This window comes from Gambusia affinis, linkage group LG08 (genome assembly GCF_019740435.1).
Source record: "Gambusia affinis linkage group LG08, SWU_Gaff_1.0, whole genome shotgun sequence".
In the NCBI taxonomy this organism is placed as follows: Eukaryota; Metazoa; Chordata; class Actinopteri; order Cyprinodontiformes; family Poeciliidae; genus Gambusia; species Gambusia affinis.
Window position 1 is genome coordinate 10682647 of NC_057875.1, and position 22025 is coordinate 10704671.

General features: G+C 36.3%; 1 protein-coding gene across 1 annotated transcript; it reads right to left on the minus strand.

Moving 5' to 3' along the window:
* Positions 1–1771: 1771 nt before the first annotated feature.
* LOC122835838 (anoctamin-2) lies at positions 1772–21443 on the minus strand. The gene is made up of 28 exons (XM_044125236.1): positions 20519–21443; positions 18003–18169; positions 17563–17868; positions 15979–16074; positions 15116–15288; positions 14818–14872; positions 13833–13884; positions 13494–13549; positions 12908–12955; positions 12615–12679; positions 12135–12269; positions 11878–12038; positions 10601–10683; positions 10173–10184; positions 9871–9945; positions 9719–9775; positions 9152–9226; positions 8136–8337; positions 7765–7876; positions 7625–7682; positions 7011–7111; positions 6413–6576; positions 6151–6303; positions 5877–5929; positions 5147–5325; positions 4845–4950; positions 2953–3502; positions 1772–2865 (listed from the first exon to the last, which is right to left on the minus strand). Exons 2-28 carry the CDS (start codon positions 18126–18128, stop codon positions 2213–2215), a joined length of 3906 nt encoding a protein of 1301 aa, XP_043981171.1. The 5' UTR covers positions 18129–18169; positions 20519–21443; the 3' UTR covers positions 1772–2212.
* Between the last annotated feature and the right edge of the window lie 582 nt (positions 21444–22025).

Below are 22025 nucleotides of genomic sequence, written 5' to 3' on the forward strand. Positions count from 1 at the left end.
TAATAAACACATAAATAGAGATTGAGCTACCCTGGGTGCGGCACACAGTCTCCAATTCCCTTAGCTTTTCTCAAGGAAAAGGCTATTCTCAAGAACTAGTTTATGGTTTTATTTTGGGAGGTATTAGTTATCTTGAACATACAGCTAGAGGGATATAAAAGTGCAGCAAGAGATTTGAGTCTTTGTTTTTTTTAATCTGAGACACATTTTGTTGTGTTACACCTGTGCCTGAGGAGGGCAACACAGACAACAAATTTAAGGCTACTGTACATCTCTATAAGAGGCTGTTCATTTCATTTAAAAATACACACTTTTATCTTACAGTATCTTAATGTATTTCAAGTATTTATTTCCATTAAAGTTGTTGATTATGGTTTAGAGTTTATAAAAATCTTAAAGTCAGTTGTTCAGAAATTAGGATGTATTGCAGAAAACCAAATTTGAAGGATTTCTAAAGTCAAAATGTTATAGTACAGTAAAGTTAAGGTGTATAATGGGAAAAGCTGGCTTGACAGTCTTAGATATCCTCCACCAAGAGAGCAAGCAGCAAAAATCCATACAAGAATCACATTTTACATAGAAAGCTGTATTGAATCATTGCTGGAAAGTTAAGCAGAAGGGAAAAGAGTAGTACAAAAAGTGCAAACGTTTGAGCACAACTCTAGTGTTAAGTGCTTGAAGTGGTCAGTATGGCAAGAGAAGTGTTGATTGAGTATTTAGTCCATTTATCATTCAGAACATGATCTTTAGTAATTGAAAGATCAGAATAATCTCGCATCACTGGAGTAGGAAAAACAGTGTGGTAGACAAAGGTGAACATGCAAGAAGATGGGAAAGAAAGGTTCTTTTCAAGAGATTATGGGGCATTCATAGTATAGGAACTGTGAGTGATGGATATAGGTTACAACTCACATTTCTTGTGTTAGGTTCCTCCTAACACAAGTCATCTTCTAAGGTTAAAGTACATTTTGAATTTAATTTAGAAATCAAAATTTAAGATTCTTAAGAGAGAGTTAAAATACAAATAATCTGAGTTGCTTGAGGTTAATTGTGACGTTTTAACACCAGTGAGGATCTTGGGCAGCAATATAGTCCATAATGTTTTATTTTAAAGAGTTTGTTTACCGGGAAATTTCAAAGAACTTCATGCTTTGTGGAAAGTTTACAATACAGCACAACTTGTCACCCGTCCTCATGTCCAAAAGTATCAATAGCTGCTTTGTCACTATGTTTTCTATTTATTGGCCATCAAGCTGGCCTAACCTAGCCCCAAAGTATGGTTTCTTTAGAGAAACTATGGATTTTTATCAAGAAGAAAGTGTGAGATTCAACAATGCCGGCAATCTGAAGGTTGCTATTAAAGCAGTCTGGGCTTCCTTGAGACCTCAGCAGACCTCCGGTACTATTAGTAAGGTAGAGCCTCCATGCACAGCAGCATGGAAGCTCTACCTTACTAATAGTACACATACTGTACAGTACATAAATATTCATGTATGTATTGAAAATCCTTTTTTACATTCGTTCATCTTTAATATTGTGATTTTCTGTGAAATTTGATTAGGGTTTAGTTGATCTAAACAAAACAACCCCTTTTGTGCAGAACAACACTTTTTTGCAAAACAGAATAAGCATTGTCAAATACATAACAAAATGATGAACAAACATCAAAAATATTTGGTTGTTTTATTAGAATTTCAAATCTTTTATATATCAAAATCTCTGAAAATAAACAAAAACGCTACAAGCAGAGCTTTTATTTCTAGGTGTCGCCTTCCACCAATCTATACAGTAGCATTGCTGCATGTGTGTAAAACAATCACAATAAAAAATAAATACAAATAACAACACCGCAGCGCCTTATGAGATATGCATGTGATTAAAATGAAACAACTTTCAAAAATGAAGTAAAATAGAAATAGAACAACTTGAGTCTTTATTTGTCATGGCATAAAAAAAGAGTTTCTGAGGAACTTTTCTCTGACCTCTTCAGATCTAAAACACTTTTTGATGTTTAAAAAAATTATGTAAATAGTATTACATGTGAAGTTACAAGGATAGAAATAAAGTTCAGTTGACCTGGATGCTCTCTCTTTAGAGCCCAGGTGTATGTAGGTGAGAAGGGCAGCAGGAAGGATGCAGCCTCAGGCACAAGCAGAAGAGGCTGATCTGGTCTGTTCCCTCTGCAGCCTACAGCTCCCACTCCTTGGTCTCCCTATACTGGAGTGTTATTGCGCTTCAGTTCACTGGCTGATGGTGGAATGCGGTCTCCAAGCTTCACGCAACTGGAGGAATGACTCGGTCCTAAGGTCGCCTCCTCAGGACAGGGTGCTCTCTGCCGGGAAGGCAGAGTGGAGCAGCGAGTTTTGCCCCTGGAACGTGGCAGTTGAGGTGGAGGGCCTTTCAGCATAAAAAGTTCACTTGAGGCTTGGGGCTGTTGGGTCAACGGTGACTGTGGAGATGACAGGGACACAGGGCTGTGCAAAGGAGAGGATGGTTTCGGGGAAATGGAGCCCAAAGGAACCATGGGAGTGAGCAAGGGCTGCTGCTGGAGCTTTGTGAGGCTGGAGGATTGGCTGGGGCGGGGCAGGCTGTAGCAAGTCTCAGCCCCTCTGTAGCGGGAAGGAAGAGTGGAGCAGCGGGATTTTACCCTTGTGTCTGGCTCTCTGGGTGGTGGAGCAATTTGAGTCAACATCCGAGTTTCAACATTTGATTTTGTAATGTCTGGCCTGGAGCCTCTCAGGCTCTGGGATGAGCCTCTTTGGGATGAGGGATGGGACGCAGGTTCCCTGTCCTTCTGTTGACTCTGCTTGTATTCTGAATGAGGAAGCTCTTTTTTCTCGACCATGCTTGATGTAGGCTCTTCATCTAGATGAATAGAAAACGAGAAACAGATCAGAACACATTATAAGAAGTGGCATGTAAATCATAAGTAACAGAGTTTTCTCCTCTTACCTAACAGGCCCAGCTCACTCATGAAAGAGTCCAGATCCACAGTAAAGTTTTCCCCCTCAGTTGCCGGTGCTTCATAAACTTGATCTTCATTGCTCTTTCTGCTGTCTTCCTTTTCTCCTTCATCCTCTTCCTTCACTTCTCCACTTTCTTCCTGTTCTTTACCTTCCACCTTACCAATTTCCTCACACTCTTCATCTTTTGCCTCATTTTCCATGTTAGTCTCAACCTCTTCAAATGATTTATATACCTCTGGGTTGGTGTCAAACCTGTTAGGTTCATCAAGACTGATCTCAACCCTCACTTCTTCCTCTTTCTCCCCCACTTGGCACACATCCTCCTCCTCTGATGCCTCCTCCACTACAATGTCTATGTTGGCAGGAAAGCAAGGGCTTGAGAATTTTTGGGAGAGAGTTTTGGCACATGCTTCTTGATCTTGTCCAAGCAGGAACTCCATCAATGCCATGTTCTCTTTTTTCAGCTGTTCCCGCAGTGACCGTGGGACATCTGGGATCATCCAAGCCACCAGCATACTGAGGAACATGGCAAGGTTCTTTAAGAGAGAAAAAAAGAAGAAACCAAGCAGTTTTTCTATTGTTTTTGTCATTCCTGTATGATAAACTCAAACAAAGTCCAGACTTGTATCCAATTCCTAATCTGAAAGAGGATTAGAAAAGAGACACAAAGGTTCCTCATCTCATCTGATTTTGATTGTTTTTGCTCAGAAGAAATGGCAAAAATCTTATTCTTGAAGTCTGCAACGTCAATAGAGACATATTTCTAAAGACTATCTGAAGCAAAAGTTGGTTGTACAATCTATTCTCTTGGGTGGATCTTCTGAATAGAAAATGCATGTTACAGTTTTCAGATTTTTATTTGTGAAAGAACAAAAACAAAAACCACATATTTTATTCCTCTTCTCAATTATACATGTGTTTGTGTTGGTTTATGAAATGAAATTCCACGAAATTGCATTTTGAACAAGTGTAACACAGCATAACATGGAATTATTCTAGTGCCATAATGCAATGAAAAGCACTACATGAATTCTCTTCATCCCATTCCTAATCTTTTGTTTAATTGGTCACTGAGAGTTAGACAAAATAAAATCCAGGGCCAGGAAAATCTTGCACAAACACCATTAAGGTAGAATTGTCAAATAGGAGCCAAGTTTCACCAAATGCACATGCTGGGAATTTGCCAGAAGGCAGTTGAATTAAGCTTAGATCTAAACAGGCGTAATCCTCAAGTGTAATCTGTTCTAACCAACCAAAGACTGAGCCATTACCCATTTGGCCACAATTCAAATAAGTTTGTCTGGAGAAAACCAGGAATTTCACATAATTACTTTGAAGCAATCGCTCAAATCAAACTCAGTAATAAAAGAGCAAGAGGTATACAGCTATGAAAAAAAAAATAGAAGCTTTATGGAAAAAAATGTCAAAGCTCTAGATTGACCCAGTTAGGTCCTGGGTCTGAACCCATTTGAGCATTTTTGTTGGCACTTCAAAATGACTGACATTCTCATTCCACCCTGGGTAAGCAGGAATATCCCTGCCAAGAGGACAAAGAATCTCCCAAAGGAAGCCTGCCAATATAGTAGTGTCACTCCCCAGACTGTAGGCTGGCCTTGGTGCCAAAGATACTTAAACACTTGATTCCATCAATATCAACCTAACAGTAAATGTAAGAATAAATAGAAAGACAAAGAGTAAAATTGTTTTTTTGGAGTCTTGTTTAAAGAGATAATTATTAAATAACCTGACTGGCAGGTAAGAAAAACCCTATCAAATAAATGGCAATGAATTCATAAATTTAAAAGACAATGACCTCAGACATCTGATATTAAGTATTTCAAACCAAAATAACCATTTAGCAAAAATATTTTTTGATACCTGGAAGAATATTACAAAAGCCAGTCGAGCAGCAAGGACGGACCAGTACTGTTTGGAGAAAGTGTACGCATCTGATGCCCATGGTGGATCTCTGTAGTCCTTGTATCTAATAGAGAAAAATGGAATGAACAAGAATCTTAGCTCACTGCACCTAAATGCAAATATATTCTGGTAATGGTGCTTTGCTCTCAGCATGATCCTGAAATCCTTGCCAAATTTTGCACCAAAGGAAGCCTTAAGCTTCTGGCTAAGGGATTAAAAGGAAGATCAAGGTAGGTCAAGGTTAGGAGAATCACTCTGACCTGCACATGGAGACACCGTTGATGAGTGTGGTGGTTGGTGCTGTGCCAGGAGGAAAGTTGCTGACATTGAAGTAGGACAGAGAGTGCTCTGTGTAGCCACTCATGGTGCCGTTTCCACTGTACATGTACTGGTAGACCATTCTTGGAACAAACTCTGATGTGAAGGAGATGACGAATGCCTTTAAAGATAAACACAGTGGAAAGGTTGGACACGATGCAGTTATGGCTGAAACGTAATGATCTAATTTTCTTTTTTTCAAATGAGGAATCCAATACCAATACAATTTTGGGCTTTGAGAGATGTCATATAACAGCCACCTATGAGAGTCCTCAGTTAAGAGCACTGCATGATGTAAAGTCAGAAAATGTCTTTCATTTTTTAGCATGTTATGTACTGCACTCTATGCCAAGTTCAAATTAACAAGTGTGAAGTTGTTTTTGTTCTGGCAGATGCCATCTTACGGTTTTTGAACGCCAATCAGAATAAGCAAGAAACTGAATTTTGCTCGAGACATGCTAAAATCTACAGCAAGGAAAACATCTACATTTCCATTTCTATCAAGAAGGAACATGTTCTACTATTCCTTTTTTCAAAATCTGACACATTAGGGAGCTTGGTTTAGAGTGTAAATATATCTGCCAATTTTCATCCAAAAAATGTATGCAAATAAACATGTAAAATAAACCACTGACGGTTACAGAGAGCCAGAACAGACACATGCAGACTTACATTGGTAATGACAGAGAACTTGCTGATGCCACACAGAATGTTGTACCAAATCCCTGGGAACAGCATGAATGTAAAGAGACAGACAGGGAAAGAGAAGAGTGTCCGTTCATATGAGCATGTATGATTGAACTGGGTTTTTGTGGTATGAAAAAGATGTGTAAGTTCAGCATTAAAAAAAAGAAAAAAAAGAAGTGAATACAATGTACTACACATTCTTTCTACACATTTACAAACACTGAAAGAAGATAGGTCCTGATGTAAAATGATTCTGTACCTATGTCTTTACACCTGACTGCATCCGGTCGCCGGATCTCAGTGACAAATTTTGCAGCATCCAGCCGAATCTCAATGACGTTGTTGAGCAGAGCAAATGCAGGTGCCAGTGGGAAGGAAGCCACAAATAGAGAGACAAATCCGTACTGGATAACTGCGTGAAGTATTGAGACACAAGTATGGATGATTAAAATTATTGTGCTGCTGTGATTTTGGGAGGATCAGTGTATAAAAGACTTGAAAAGAGACTAAATTATACTCACTCATCTCCATGTACTCTGGACTAACACCCTCAAATGGTTCAAGAGCAAAATCTTTGTCAAACTGTTGTTTTGGTCTTATCTCTTCTGTTTCATTCTCCTCGTTCTCTGCCGCTCTTTTCTTCCCTTTTTCTTCTTGTATAGTTCGGTACATCTTTTTCATTTTACTAACAAAGTGAGCATAAATAGGACAAAGACTAAATTAAAATAAAAAAAATAAAATTTTCACAATAGTCAAGATGCTGAGGTGTAAATGAAAACATTATACTAGTTATTTAAAGTTTTATACTCGTTTAAATATATAAATTTAACAAGAAGAATTGTAAATAGACTGTGTGACCTAAAGTTATGATAACAGACGCCCTAAATTGTTGATTATCTAATTTTAGTGGAATATGAACTTTTTTTTTTTTTTTCCAGAACTACAACAAAACTCGTAAGTTCTGAAATGTCTACAGGAAGTTATGGGAAAACAAGGTGAACTGAGACAAGCTTCGCACCCACTCAGAAATAGTTTAAATATGAACTGTGTTTTAATTTAACCATTAGTTATTAAGCTATCATAAAAATAAATACGGCATGAGAAGACAAGTATACGTACGGGATAAGAATCTCAAAGACATTGTTTTGAATGAGCTGTTTTCCGAGCATAATCATGCTGAGCTGGATGCACAGCTCAATGAGGCAACCTGGAGGAGCGCACTGTGGAAAACAAATACATACTTTCATCATGATTGTTTAAACCACAGTGTCTAAATAGACTTTATTTAAACCAGTAAATGTACCTCTTTTTTCTACACCGGTAATTATTTTGCTATAGAAGTCTTGGTTGTTGGCTAGCACTATACAAAAAAGGCTTACTGAAAATTTAGGATATTATGTATGCCACAGAATCAGATGTGCAGAAAATTGCTGCGTAAATGTAATTTAATTATATTTGCATAATAGTACATAATTCACACAGCAGATACATAATAGATTAAAGTCAATAATAACCTCACTTAAGTTAACAAATTAAATTAAATTTTCTTGTCATTTTCAAACAATATTTAAGAGTTATACAATTTTCTAAACAAAAAAAGTTAAAATTTATAAAATGAAAACTTCTTAAAATGTATGCCAAGCATGTTACAACACAGAATTTCTGTTTTGTGAGAATGTACCAATATTTGTCTCCAAAAATCCTAAAACAGCTGCATGCAAAGTTATACCAACCTCCTCCATCCTATAGCCTCCAAACACGTAAACATAATCACCGGGCCGCCCAGCAAACCTGTATGAAGACAGGACCAGGTTAGTTGAATAGGACTTAAGGTCTAAAGCAGATAATTGTGGAAAAAAAAGGTAAAACACACCTGCCCTTGAAGAAGGCAACATAGAAAATAGGGGCAAAGGCGTTCATGGATTTCAGAAAGAAAGACTTAAAAATTAACCTTTCTTCAAACTCTTCCTCTGTCTTTGGAAGTTCTGTTGGAAATTGGACAAAACAATAATCAACATATCAACACGACAATCAACACTAATTGTGTAATAAACTTATAAAATATAACTATTACACTAAATTTCCTAAAACTGTTGAAATGTGCTGACTAATTGCTACACATTTAGTGTTTGATTCATTCCTCTCATCTGTCTCCTTTTAAACAAATGCCCCATAGGGAAACCATTGAGAATTATTAACCATCCTTGATTAGTGGTTACTCTGTAACAGCATTAAACACATTACCAAGCTCAGTCAGCCACACAGCGATTGCGCCATAGACCTCTTCCAATACCAGAACAACCAGCATGTTGAGGATGATGCCTGTTGTGGTGACTGTCATCCTCACACTGGCCTTGGCTTCTGGATCAGGGTTCATGGACCACACACTTAACATGCAGATGCGATAAACTACCACTCCAAACACTGCAGAGAAGGTGACAAAAATCTAACAAAGAAATAAAACAAAATAGAAAGGTTAAATGATATAGATTCCAAGGGAAGATACAACTACAGTTGTAGACCATTTGAACTTGTTTATTCTGTGTTGCGCAAAGGTTAGAGGCAAAATTCAGCTTCTTCAAAGTTTCCTTCCAAGGAGCCAGAGTTTCTTATAATTGGTCAAAGAGGGTTTTTTTTTTTTTGAGAGAATCAAAACATAAATGACTCCACTAATTATTAGTGGAAAATGCCATTAGTTAATCCAAAGAGATACACAGCATATTTTAGCCAATAAAACCCAATATTATTTAAAGATCTGTTTAGATACTAAAATGAAATTACACTAAAGCAAAGTCCCAGAGAAAGATAAAAAAAAATCATGTCAATCACTTGTATACAGTGTATTTGTTGATGCCTCTTGGCTAGGATTCCCTTAAAAGATTGGTTTTTAATCTTGATAGAGATTTTTTTTTTATCTCAGTAAAATATAGGTTAAAAAAAATTTAAAGATTTTATGAAAGGACAGTTCCTTGGAAGCTACCAAATATTGGCTGGCCTAACCTTGAAGAGCCTATATATGGCTGAATTTGGAGAAATCTAAAATGTTATGCAGACAAACCAATAGAGATTGACAGAACTGAGAAAAATAAAACAACCGAATATTGTGATCTACCTGCAACGTCATGAAAAATAACCATAATGACTCTCTGTCTGTTAATCCACTTCATCCTTCTGTTAATCAAAAGATTAACTAGAGGATCGACAAAGAGACAGATGGCAAATGGAAAAGTGAGAACATGAAGAGAGTCTGAGTGCAGTACCAGCAGCAGCAAGGTGGAGACATTGATGACATAACCTGACAGGTGATCCTCAATGTCCAAGGACTCGGGCTCTGGCTGTCAAGGCAAAGGTACATGTTACGTGGATGCACCGAAAAAACAATGGTTTCAGACGCATCCTTCACATTGCATCAGAGTCTGTGATGGGTTGTTTGTTCTGCACAGACACACACAAAACATTAACAGTGGGGAGGGTGCATGTTTGCCATCTGAAAGGACAGAAGTCTCCTCCCCTTCCTCCACTCCCTCCTCCTCTTTATGTCTCTGTCAGTAATCTGGGCTAATCTCAGGCAGCTAATCTTCTTTGGACCCAACCACACACAGTGCAGAAAGGGATGTTCATTATGTACAAACATAATGTCATGCAAGCAGAATTAGTTCACAGTAACTTTATTTTGACACTAACAATGTAGACAAACAGTACTGTTTGTCTCAATAACAAAAGCTACATTTCACAGTTGAGCAATATTAATATAAATAGGCTTTTATGTATGTATGTATATGCTTTATTAAAAGGGCTCATCTATTTAATGTACAGTTTAATAGTACCTGGGAGGCCAGCATTTGATCTGTTTCTCCATCTACACTTTCTCCAGCTTGAGTCAACTAACACAGAGGATACAAAAAAATTGGTGTTAAACAAAATTTGCCTGAAGAGTTAAAAACTGAACAGAGATCTGAACATTTACATGTAGACTTACCTTCTTTTTAGCTTGTGCTTTCAATTTAGCTTTCTTCTCCTGAAGAGCTTCTTCATATTCAGGTCTCAGTTCATCCTGCAACACACATCCAAAAACATGCACTTTAAAATACAACCACCATATCTTGGGGATTTACATCTTGCAATTTCTGAGCATTGCTACACATTCCATAACATGTGCATACGGTGTAGTTTTATTTCCTGTTTATCCACATTTTCAGTGATTAACTTGTTTTATTGTCTTGTTTTTCTAAAATCTATTCTGTTCTGTTTTTTTTAACTTTCTAATACAAAGTTTCCTACCTGAACTCGCTCCTTCAGGCATCAGGAGACACATGAAACACAGAAAAAACAGTGGCGTTAGTTTGGGATTGTTTATCCTGCGACCTTGCTGTGTCATTTTATACCCCAACTTGTCCTTAAAGGCCAGGACCAATCCTATTACTGTGCTTCACAGGGTAATTGTCTGGCAGCAAGCATTTTGGTTTGTTAGAGGAATTTAAAGGTCAAGTACTAATGAGATGCTTCCAGGAAAACCAGTATTCTTTTTGTGCATGGCTTGGGCCATAAAATGATCAGTGTAGGCATTATTGGCTTCCTCTTTACCAAACTCCAGTGCAGAAACACAGGTATGATAATTCATTCTTATGTGACACAATACATTTATAAGTGAAAATCTTTTGTGTCTACATATGTGTCCACAAATGGTTTTCTTGAGCCAACTTCATTACCTCTTCATGTTCCAAGCTTGTAAGGTCCCACGAATGTTTCAGACACATCTGTCTCCTTTTCCAGTGCTCAAGAAAACATGCAGCTGCAGGACAATACGCACATAGAATAATTTTTAGAAAGAGACAAAAATAATTCTGATAATTTTATCATTTACATCAGTCAAACAGAATCTGAAGCTTGAAAAACATCTCACTGGAATGTTGTTTTCAAAAAACATTAGAAGACAAATTATTCTCTTAAGATAAGAAACAAGCAAACAAAACTAGGTGAATAAATCTACTTACTTAAAACCTAATTAGTTTCTTACTTTATGACATGTTATTTTTATATCATTTATATAATTTACATTTTGTCATGTTCCAACTACAAATGTCAATGTTTTCAATTAGGATATTATGACAGTAGGTACAACACAAGGCAAAGCATGGCCATGGATGGAAAATGAACATATAATTTTATTTATTTTATTTTACAAATTAATATTTGAAAAGTGTTGCATGTTCAGTGTTTCTTTACTCCAGAAGTCAATACTCTAGAACCACAGTTCACTGATATAAAAACTGCAAACATTTAGAGTGTGTCTCTACTAGCTTTGCACATCCAGAGACAAAACATTTTCTCCAGCTTCTCTTTTCCAATTATACTGGATGGAGAGCATCTATAAACAGAAAATTTCCAGTCTTAACACAGATTCTCTGATTTTACTTTTGAGAGGTATATGTTTGAGTAAAATCAACATTATTGTTTTATTCTAATAACTACTGTAAACATGTTAAATTTAAAATTTTGTATTTATTTGCAGAAAATGGGAAATGGTCAAAATACAGTAAACATGCACTGCTTTCAGACCTCAAATAATGCAAAGAAAACAAATTCACATTCATTTAGAAACATCAGTACTAATGTTTTAACTCAGGAAGAGTTCAGAAATCAATATTTGGTGGAATAACCATGGGTTCAGTGCAGTGGTTATTTTTTCCAGAGCAGTATTTGTACGCTACTGTAGTGTTTCACGCTGTGTGTCTGTGTAGTGGTGAAGAGTAATTCGATTATCCTCTTAACACCTTCTCTCTGGTTTCCAGCCAACATAAAGGGAGCAGACATTTTCTGTCCTGGGTGCTTTTCAAATAATGAATAAATTATTCTCATTCAAGTCTGTTTTGTAATCTTTATCAAACAATGAATTGAAGTCTTTCTGTCTTTGTTTGGCTAGTTGAAATGTGTGTTGCTTTTTAAAACATTCAGAGTGAAGTGTGTAGTTGGTGTATATAGTTACCCCAAAGAGACATGAAAATAGCAAAGAGAACAGTAGCTCCATTGTCGAACAGGTATGAGGCTCGGGCCAATGAGCATACTGAACTCAGACGCCAGTAATCACACACAGCATCACACAGTGGACACATTGTGATGTTCAGGTTGTCATCACATGTCTCCTGACTGAAATATGAGTAGGAACACATAGCAAAGTTTGTTACTTCTCTCTCTTTGATTAGACTGATTAGTTTTGATGAGCATAGATAAGTGTTTGCCTACCTTGGCACACTGGTATCTACGGTAAGTATGCCATACAAGAAGACAATGATGCCAAGCACAGAGGGTGGAATGAGAAGCTGAGTATAAACACCCAGCCAGGCAAAATATAACCCAATTTGCTCGCCAAAGTACTTCCTGTAAACATGGAGACAGAAGATAAATCAGCTGCCTTCATCAGCAGGATTCAACTTATGTTGATAGGAAAAGCTACAAATCATTCCTATAGCCGTCATTTAATAAACTTAAAATGTATTAAATATAAATCTAATAATATCTTCACTGGAATGTAACTAAGCCTATCATAAGACTTAATTTGTAATTGAGACTTAAATCATCTTAATATACAATAATAATCAGGGACATTTAAAAAATATACTCTTTCTGTGATACTGTAATTTTATTTCATCACAAGCATTCTGCAAACAGCAATCATAACTAATTGCTGAAAACAAATCATAGTTTGCTAAAAGATCTTGTCACCTGATCAGGTCAACAGGCTGATATTTGAACATGACTCCATAGTTGGCCCACTCTTCATGAAGCAGCTAAACAACAAAGACATATATCATGCAGGGTTAATATACTCATTTATGTCTGGTATGAGGTCCAGTTAAAAAAACAAAAAGCTAATGATTGTCTCATAGTACCCTATTGTAATGTATTAAGAGAGTGACACTGTATTTTTATCTTGATGGGGTCTAAAGAATATGCTCTACCAATTATCTACAGACATTTTATGGAAGAAAAACTCTACTATTACCACTGTTACACACCTGTCTTTCATTTCGTTGATCTTTTCTTCCTCTCCGTGTGAATGGACCCTAAAGGAAAGCAGGACTACAATTTTATCTCATGCATATAATGTAGCAAATTTTGTTGTTCATTAAACACACCCTAGTAGACCCCTGCTTATTCACAGTACATCATACACTTACAACTCCAAAATAGTTGTGATTTTTTTTTATTTTTTTATATTTAAACGCAAGTGCAGATTGGGTAGCTGAAATACCTAATCACAATGTTACTTGCCACTGTTTGACTGCACCCCAAAAAATGTAAATAAGGAAAGGATGTAGACGTTAGTTTCTGCAGTAGTCCTAAGGCGGTTTCCTCGTGTGTATTAATGCACACTAATGTAAATTAGGTGTTTGAACTACTAAAATAGGCAGTCAAATAGTTAAAATCCACAAGTTTATGTGGATTTTAGCTACTTGCAGGCTGTTGTGATCCCTATGCCCAATTGGTCCACTGTTTATGTAATTAATATTAAGGTAGTGATAGCATTTGCTGAGAAACAGCTTCATGTGGAAAAAACAAAACAAAGAAAAGTTGCTTAATTTAGGTTTCAGTCTTACTTACATCATGCAGTGGGAAGGCAGAAATGTAAACACCTCGAGCCAGTAATGAGCTGATGCCTTATGACACAAAAACAGAGAAACACAAAATCTGTTTTGAAACCACTGGGAATAAACAAGGAAAACATTTAACATTTCTAAAAATTGTCTTAGAGTGAATACACTTGAAGCATATCTTGACACCATAGTGCCTGTTTTGTTGCTGGTTTACGGCCAGTAAAATAATTTGGGGTTTAAAGATTTTGAACCGTTATCTTTACAAAATGAAAATGTAATTTTTGACTGTGTTTGTTTAATGAATTGCATTCCCACGACAACTTGGAGAGCCACCAAATGCACTCACCTGTGGTTTGGCAAGTGCGTGTGCAGGTAGTGCGTGAAATAATCTCAGCAACCTAGAAGCAGACATAGCATTAGTTACCTATTTAAAATAAATTTTAAAAAATCCTAGAACCTAGAGGTTTATTTCCACTGACTTTTCCTTGACTTAGCAGACACTTTGGTGCAGTTTACTGGTTAACCTCATGAAACTTACTAGATAGTTTCCCAAGATCACCAGGTCCTTTTATGGAACTTGCCAAATACTTACCAGCATTTTAATTTAACATTCAGCTACTTAACTGATTATTGCTAAAAACAAATTCCTAGAACTCACCAGGTATTTTTAATTACTTTCATGGAACTTTCACAGAAGCTTATCTGGAATTTTGTTAGTTTCTGATAGCTAATATGCTTTCTGAAACCTTTGTGGAACTTGTAAGGAACTGACACAAGTTCTGTAAAGTACTTGATAAGACCTGTGAAAGTTACAGAAAATACCTTGTAAATTCCATGAAAGTAGCTAGCAAGTTGTGGAAATGTTCATTACAAAATTGCCCCCAAAAAATCTCTAAAGGTTCCAGAAAGAACTTGGTAACTTCAGAAAAGTTCAAGTTCAGGCATTGTAAATTTTGGAATAGTACCTTGTTGTTTTATGAAAGGTTTCTGATACAGTAAGTACCATGAATAGTACATGAAACTTACTGTATTACATGAATATTAATAAAGTACCTTATATGTCCCTTAAAGGTTCCAGGAAAGTTATGTCAAAAAACAGCAGTCTAAATCCCAGTTCCTGATAGTACCTTGTAGGTTCTATCTAAGTAACAAGTAAGTATGACAAAAGTCCTGGACAAAAGCCTTGTAAATACAGACGTTCTTGATAAGTTCCCAGAAAGTAACCTCTTCTTTCAAGGAAAGTAAAGACTATTACATAAGACTAATATTATGTAGTTCTACAAAATACTGTTAACAGACAACAGTTGGGAGAAATCATCTCATAGACTCACTATTCTGCTCCGTGTTGCGTTGTCAAATAAAGTTGCTGTTGACTTGATGTCATACCTGCAGAAAATTATGACATTACAAACATCAGCTATCAGTTGAAGTAGAAATATATTTTTAATTTAGATTTTGCATTTGGAAATTGGGGACAATGTGGCAGAGAAAGCAAATGACCATTGAGAGATTTTGATGTTAGCATATATCAGCATACTTAACTATGCTGACATAACTAAATCAGCATAGTTATATCAAACTACATCTAAGACACATCAAGTCATGCAAAGAGCTTGCTCATGTACTCACAGGTAGAGCTTATCTCTGATGAATGAATGTTTGAGAGTTTTGAAATTGACACGTGACTGCGAGTCTTTGTGGATGTCGTTTTCAGGGACATCAGGTTGAAATGGTCTGTTTAGTTGGGAGATGACAGTATCCCAGATTCCAGCAACACCTGTCCTTTTCCGCAATTCACATTTCTGCTCAAAAGAAACAAATGAAAAAAAACTTTGATTACTGCCAATCAACTGGATTTCATAGTTCCCTAAAAAGTAGATACTCATTAGCTATAACATTATTAACATATACATTTTTGTTTCCAACTAAAGTGCCCGATATATTGCCCAATTATATACCAGTGTATTTATATCGCAAAGGACTGTTTGGACTGCCAGAATTGTTGGCTAATATATTCCAATTGTTATGAAGTTGCATTTTAAATTCTGATTTAATATTTATCCAATGCAACAGAGCCTCACACCAAACACAACTGACATTGTCCAAAGTGACAAAGGTCCCAGAGTGCAAGAAGCACCAAAGATCGGAAATATTAAAATACGCATATATTGTTTTGTCACCTCCAATTTTTCCAATTACAAGATTTTCGCAGCCTGATTACCAACTATTTCTACCAGTGGTGACGAGTTATTTTCAAATACGTATGCCGAGTTAGGTGTCAAAATTTTATTTTTCCAAGTCAGAATACTGTCTTTCTCAGAAGAATTACAATTTAGTAAGCTGCAAAGTGTTGCTCCCTTTTCCTCACAGTGGTCAAAATATTATGGCTTATTAGTCTATATAACTCTTCCTCAAAGTGAGGCTCTGCAAATGGCCATAAAGTGCTGAATAAACCTAATATTTTTGCCATTAGGAGAGGAAAACAGACTTACCTTTTTCACAGCTACCTTGATCTTCTGTAACTCTGCCTCACGACTGAGAATTGACCATGGGATGTGCAGTCGAATGAAGCTGATGCCATTTAACTTCTACATATTAAAACACACAAGAAAATGGGGTAAAAAGAAATGTGAAAAGCCATGTTGACCCGTAATAAGCCTAATTCAGTAACAAAAACATTGCTTTTGTCAAGTCATCATAACACATTCGATGTTTTCACAGTTTGTTGATCTGGAGTAAATTACAATGCCAAGAAGGAGAAACATCAAGAATAACCTGAAAGAGTGGATTGTATCTTTCCATTAATCTGGAAAACAATTTGAAGTCAATCTTTCTCAGTAAAACAGATTATTCACGAGTGACAAAACATTGAGAACAGCTGTTAATCTTTACACTACTCAACGGCTCTGGAAATTTGACCCAAGGTCAAATCCAGCAATGCTCAAATTAATGACAAAAGTTGTATATCTCAATTGTAGAATTTATGGAGCTCAGATAGTATGTAGGTCTGCAAATTTGCAGTCAAGATAACTGAAAGACTTCTTGAAGATCATTCTTTGGACACACAAATCCAAAGTTAAGATATCTGATTATAACAAGCTGTGCTATTCTTTGAAAACAAAAATACAAATAAATGCTTATTATCAGCGCAAATACTTTATATCTACTCTGAAGCATCCAAGAAAGAGATAAATTAGGCTTCTTTGCAGTCGTAGGTTTTGGGTACAGTCATTAAGTCGACTAAAAACGCTCTGTTTACCATAGTATATTAAAGTCAAAGAAGAGACCACCTGTCTAACATTTCAAGCAAAAGGTCAATTGCAACAATGATCCTAAAGCATAGCAGCAAATCTAAAACAGAGTCGTCAAAAAAAAAAAGAATGAAGGCATTGAGATGGCTTAATTAAGAAATCCAGACCTCAATATATACACTATTTTCATAAATGACAGGTTTAGATAGCATTTTCCTATAACAAATAAAATTTTCTATGGTTTTATTTTTATACCAGAGAATTTTTGTTTGATCAGAGAGAACACTAAGAGCAAAAAACATAAGACATCTGTTGAGTGTAAAATGTTTTCACTACATTGTAGATACTAATTGTATATTTACAATATTTTAACAATAGATAAAAAGAAAAACATTCTTTGTTTCGGAGGTTATAGATTATATAAAATGTAACACTTACTTATTCAAATAATATCTGATTTGGTATCCATTAAGTACTTGTTTTCAAATATATTATTTATTATGTACAATCTTTGTAACCACATACAGGAATCCTAAAGAAACCCTCAAATATAACTCTCGTCCAGCAAACACACTTCTCACACTCTAAGAAGGTCTTGTAATCCAGCCCTTGGCTTAAGTTGCGTACAGACAGTGTTTTTAATCTGCAACCAAAACAGCAACTGATTTAATGCATGAGCAAATGGTGTGCAGAGACTGACACATAAATCACAAACTTTCCTTCAGAAAGAGAAAATATGCATATGCATAAACATGCTGGAAAATGCAAGAAAACAATATGCAACAAGATGGTCTGTTATCGGTGTAAGGATATATGGTTACCTACTTCTTTGTCACGTTCAATCTGTAGTCCAGCCTCCAGCAGACCTGCTTCAAACTCTTCCCTCATCAGAGCTTTCTCCTCCTCAGTAAGCTTTGAGTCTTCCGCATCCCCTCCTGCTCCACCTGCCTCCCCAGATTCTGCTTCTGCTTCTAGTCGAATTGGTAGAATTATTGGCAAATTTCCATTGGAAGAAATGGACAACCGAGGCTTAAAGCTACGCCTCTTTTTGTATTTGTAACAAAGTATGTAGTCCACTTTTCTCTTGCCATCAGCAAAAAAAAGTCCAGGTCCAAGATCAATGCCAGACTCCTAACAAACAAATAAGCACATATTTAGGTTATGATTACTAAAGCATGTATCCTACAAATAGGGACAAAAAAGTGAAACCATTTCTTAAAAGGAAATACAATCTGTTAAAGATTTATCCTCAGCAGTAATCTTACCGGCGGGGGCTCAGTGATGTCAGGGAGGTTGACAGGTCCTCCATTGGCAGCATCAAGTCCGAACCCAGACAGAGATCGCGCCAGTGACACAAGCTTTGCTGAGTGAAAGGATGATGACTCACTCATTGCTTTGGTGAAGGATATATGCCCTTTTCCGTTTCATCCCTCTGAAGGAAAGAAAAAAGCTTTTTGTTTTTCTTAGAGCTTTAAAAAGTCTTTAGCAGTATTGAGACTGTCCACGCCTTTTATTTTTGCTGAAAAGTGTTTTTTTTTGGCCAGTTTTACTTTTGGAGATGAGCTTGAAGTCTAGTCCTCCTTGCCAGTACCTTAATCTTAAGCTCCCCCTTAAATTCTTTGTCAGATTCAGTTCAGAGTTGGGCCACTTCAAAACAATAAAAATGCTTATAGTGAAAATCTGAATTTACACATTCATTTCACTTTCTGTCAGACTCTCAACATCTTATGACTCTCCTGAAGGCAACACCAAAATACTTTTTGTCTTTGAATCATGAAAACACAGGTGGTCTTAACCCAAATTAAGGCCCTTAATGACACTGACTGAAGTCCAATAACCATAAAGTAGTAACAGTAATAAAAAAACAAGAAGAATAAACAAAAAATCAAATTTTTACTAGATTCACATACTAGAATCACATCCTAGTATGTGATTCTCACATACTAGGATGTGAGGTGTTCCCTTGCAATGTGTTTTTCTACCAAAAACACATTGCAAGGGAACATCAAATGGAAACACCATTTTTGGGTGAGAAAAACCCAAGAATGCCATGACAAGGTTAAACAGTTGTAGATGTGTTCTACACATCCTTCTGTGTAAAAATAAAGCTTCAGGATATCCAGAGCTGCTTAAATATGTCTGTTTGTGAAGGGAAGATTTAAGTGACCATCCCTCTCAACTCAGAGTTTTTGCCTGTTCAATAATGAGTGTCCTTAAAAAGAAAGAGTCTTCACTCAGATAAAGACATTTTCCAAGAGAATAACTTGGAAGGTGTTATACTCTTGAAGAGGATCCCTTCTTTTGGACAATCTTGTAAGAATGACCTGATCTAAATCCCTTTAAAATAGAATGAACTGTTCACCCAAAAAAGGGTATCGGTCTTCAAAAGGGTATCAGTCTTATCTACACAGTCTACACCATTCAGTGTAGACGGTATAGACACTGCGCCATCTACACTAGCCTATTAGGAACATTCAAATTAAGCATACCTAAACCAATATTTGAAATAAAAAAACAAGAGCTATATAGCTACTTAATATTGAACACATTTTTGAATCCTTTTCATTCTGGTTTGGGATGTATAAAGATATGTTCTTGATTAGCAGCTTGTTTCACTGATGCTAAGGGCATTGGGTTTCATTTCTTTCTGGAAAAACAAAAAACAATAGAAAAGCAAGAACAAAAATGACCTCTCAAAAATTACCATTGGAGGTTTTATGACACAATACACAGTGGAAGTCTGTTTAGGCAGCCATAAAAACTAAAGCAAATTTAATCTGTCCTGTCCATGTCTTTCACTAATTGGAAGCCGCAGAGTCAGATTAAGCAGCGCAGCAGAGTGAAACCCAGACAGCACAGCTTCAATCTGCTGGGGTAATTTGGTCAGTGGGCTCATTCTGCAAAGAATAAAATACGCTCAGAAATTCTTAAGCATTACACTATGAGAAGCAGATGGAAATCCCTAGATTTAATTCTACCAAAAGAAAACATTAAGCATGGTTCAACATGGCGCACAAAAAAGACAAAAATTCCCAGTTTCTCAAATATTTTTAAAGATCCAACTTACTGTGACACTAGACATGTCTTAATGTTTGAATGACAGTGTATTCTAATTCAGAGCAGCAATTCAGTATACATTCTTTTATTAATTATTTAAAGACTTTTACAGTCTATTCACATGGTGCAACTTAAAAAAGCTTTTAACATGAGTGGAGATGATCTAAATATAGTGTGATGTATTAATAACACTAGAAAGGATGAACCAATCAATGAGCCATTTTTTCCTACCATTTTCAGTCTATAAGAGAATCGTCAAAATCTGATTTACTTTTTTCAATCTTTTTGGAGATATCAACTAAGGGTTATGGATATTTGCTTTGGTGCATTAATGGGGACTATCTTGTAAGTACCGTAATTTGTTTTTGTCGAACTTGAAAGTGCTAGATCTATCAAATAAACTGCAACACATTTATTTTCTCTTTTATGTCTTTAAGTGCTAGGGGGAAAAAATGGTTATGTCAAAATCGGTATTGATCAGTACAAAATCTGATCGGTGAATCTCTAAAGACTAGTATTATCACAGTGACTTTGCATATTTCACATCACAAAATGAGATTATTTTAAATGTCTTTTAACTGTGAAGGGATTTTTTTATATATTTTTTAAACAATGTTAACATAAATCTGTGTTGTCCTGTGTGTTGGAACAGAAACCAAGAAATTCCACAAACGCAAAGGTAGAATTTTCAGTCAAACATTATGAGGTCTGCAGAGACACTTACTTAAAATAATTGATGGTGAGAAGAGACTACAATCTGATAATACTGAGTTATCCACACACATAATAGTCCCAGGCCAGGCCTGGACATAATCCGTCCGTCCTTTTGAGAAACCAGGGAAAGCTGTGAGACATGTAAACACAACAACAATCAACCAAACTGCATGTTGACAGTAAGCACATTGCTTTACCTGTCTATCCTTCTACACATGTGCAGCACCTTACCTCATAATCTCAGTTAACCAAGCATTAGGAAGCGCAGTGCCAAGATGCAAGTGGAGATTTTTTATCCCTTCAGACTCAACCCTTTACACCTCAGCACACTGAGATGGCTGCAGTAGGGGTTAAAATGTCTATTTTTAAGAAAAAAATGGTGTCATGCTAAATTTTCCTCTTTTTTTTCAGGTTGGGTACTCTTTTTAAGTTTACACCTGCAGGGAAAATTTTTCTTAAAAGTTGAGTTTTGTCAACAAAGACCAACTTTAGTGCTAACTTAGTAATTGCGGATGCTTTTGTCTCAGGTGCACAGTTGATTCTATAATTTGTGATAGTTTTAGCTGCATATGGGACCCAAAATAAATTTCTCTGAAATCCCCATAAATTAATAGTCTGCCACTGTTGCCATCCCCCCCCTATTTTTTTTACAGCTCCAGTTTCTTATTTTTGGCTTTTTAGTGTTTAAAAGGTTCAAATTGCGTTCAGTTTTTTTTTTTTTTTTGCAAATTTTATTCTGCCCCCTCTTTATTTTGGAGAAGACACTGAGACGAGTGCGCCACTGCGTGTGTGCCTCAGTGCGAGGCTTAAAAGCTTGAAAGCCTGCAGTCAGCGCAATCACAGACTGGACTGCACCATCACACTGACAAACATGAACTGCATCACCAATTCGAAGCAAATTACATATCCTTTTTAAAATATATTGATATGTATCATTGCATTATGCCATAGCAATAATACTAAAGCATACTATCTATCTAGTATGTAGAGTTTGATAGAAACCACATTCACTTTTAAATTGGGTTTTTGAGAAGTTTGACAAAATAACAGTAAGGCCTATGCTCTACATTACATAATTTCCACCTTGGCTAATTAATCCCAAAATAGATGTTTCGCACTGTTTATCAGGCTATGTGATTAATTAAAAGCAACAGTTGTACGCACATATGGATGGAAGGAAAGAGAAAAAACACCCTTAGTACTCCGTTACACCGTTTTGGAAGCAGCATTTAGTAAACATTATAAACCCTTGATTATCTTTATTTATCCCTCAGGCTAAGTAAAGATTTGTCATATTAAAGAAAATTATGTATATATAAGATGACACTGCTAGAGCACCATAGGACGTATAAACTCCAAAAGATACAATGGAACATTTTAACCGCACCTAATATCAAAGAAAAGTAAACAGAAAACTCACCAGTCTCCACGCGAAAACAGTTGTTTGTTAGGGGGATAAATGTTAAGACATGACACCGCCCGAAGCGTTGAGATGGTGGACAATCCGCGCGCGCTCT

Coding starts and splice junctions, on each gene's coding strand:
- LOC122835838 (XM_044125236.1), bottom strand. CDS start 18,128: ATGAGTGAGTCATCATCCTTTCACTCAGCAAAGCTTGTGTCACTGGCG. Junction 13,550..13,832: donor ACGCACTTGCCAAACCACAG/GTGAGTGCATTT, acceptor TTGTGTCATAAG/GCATCAGCTCATTACTGGCT. Junction 6,577..7,010: donor GTCTTTGAGATTCTTATCCC/GTACGTATACTT, acceptor TCACTTTGTTAG/TAAAATGAAAAAGATGTACC.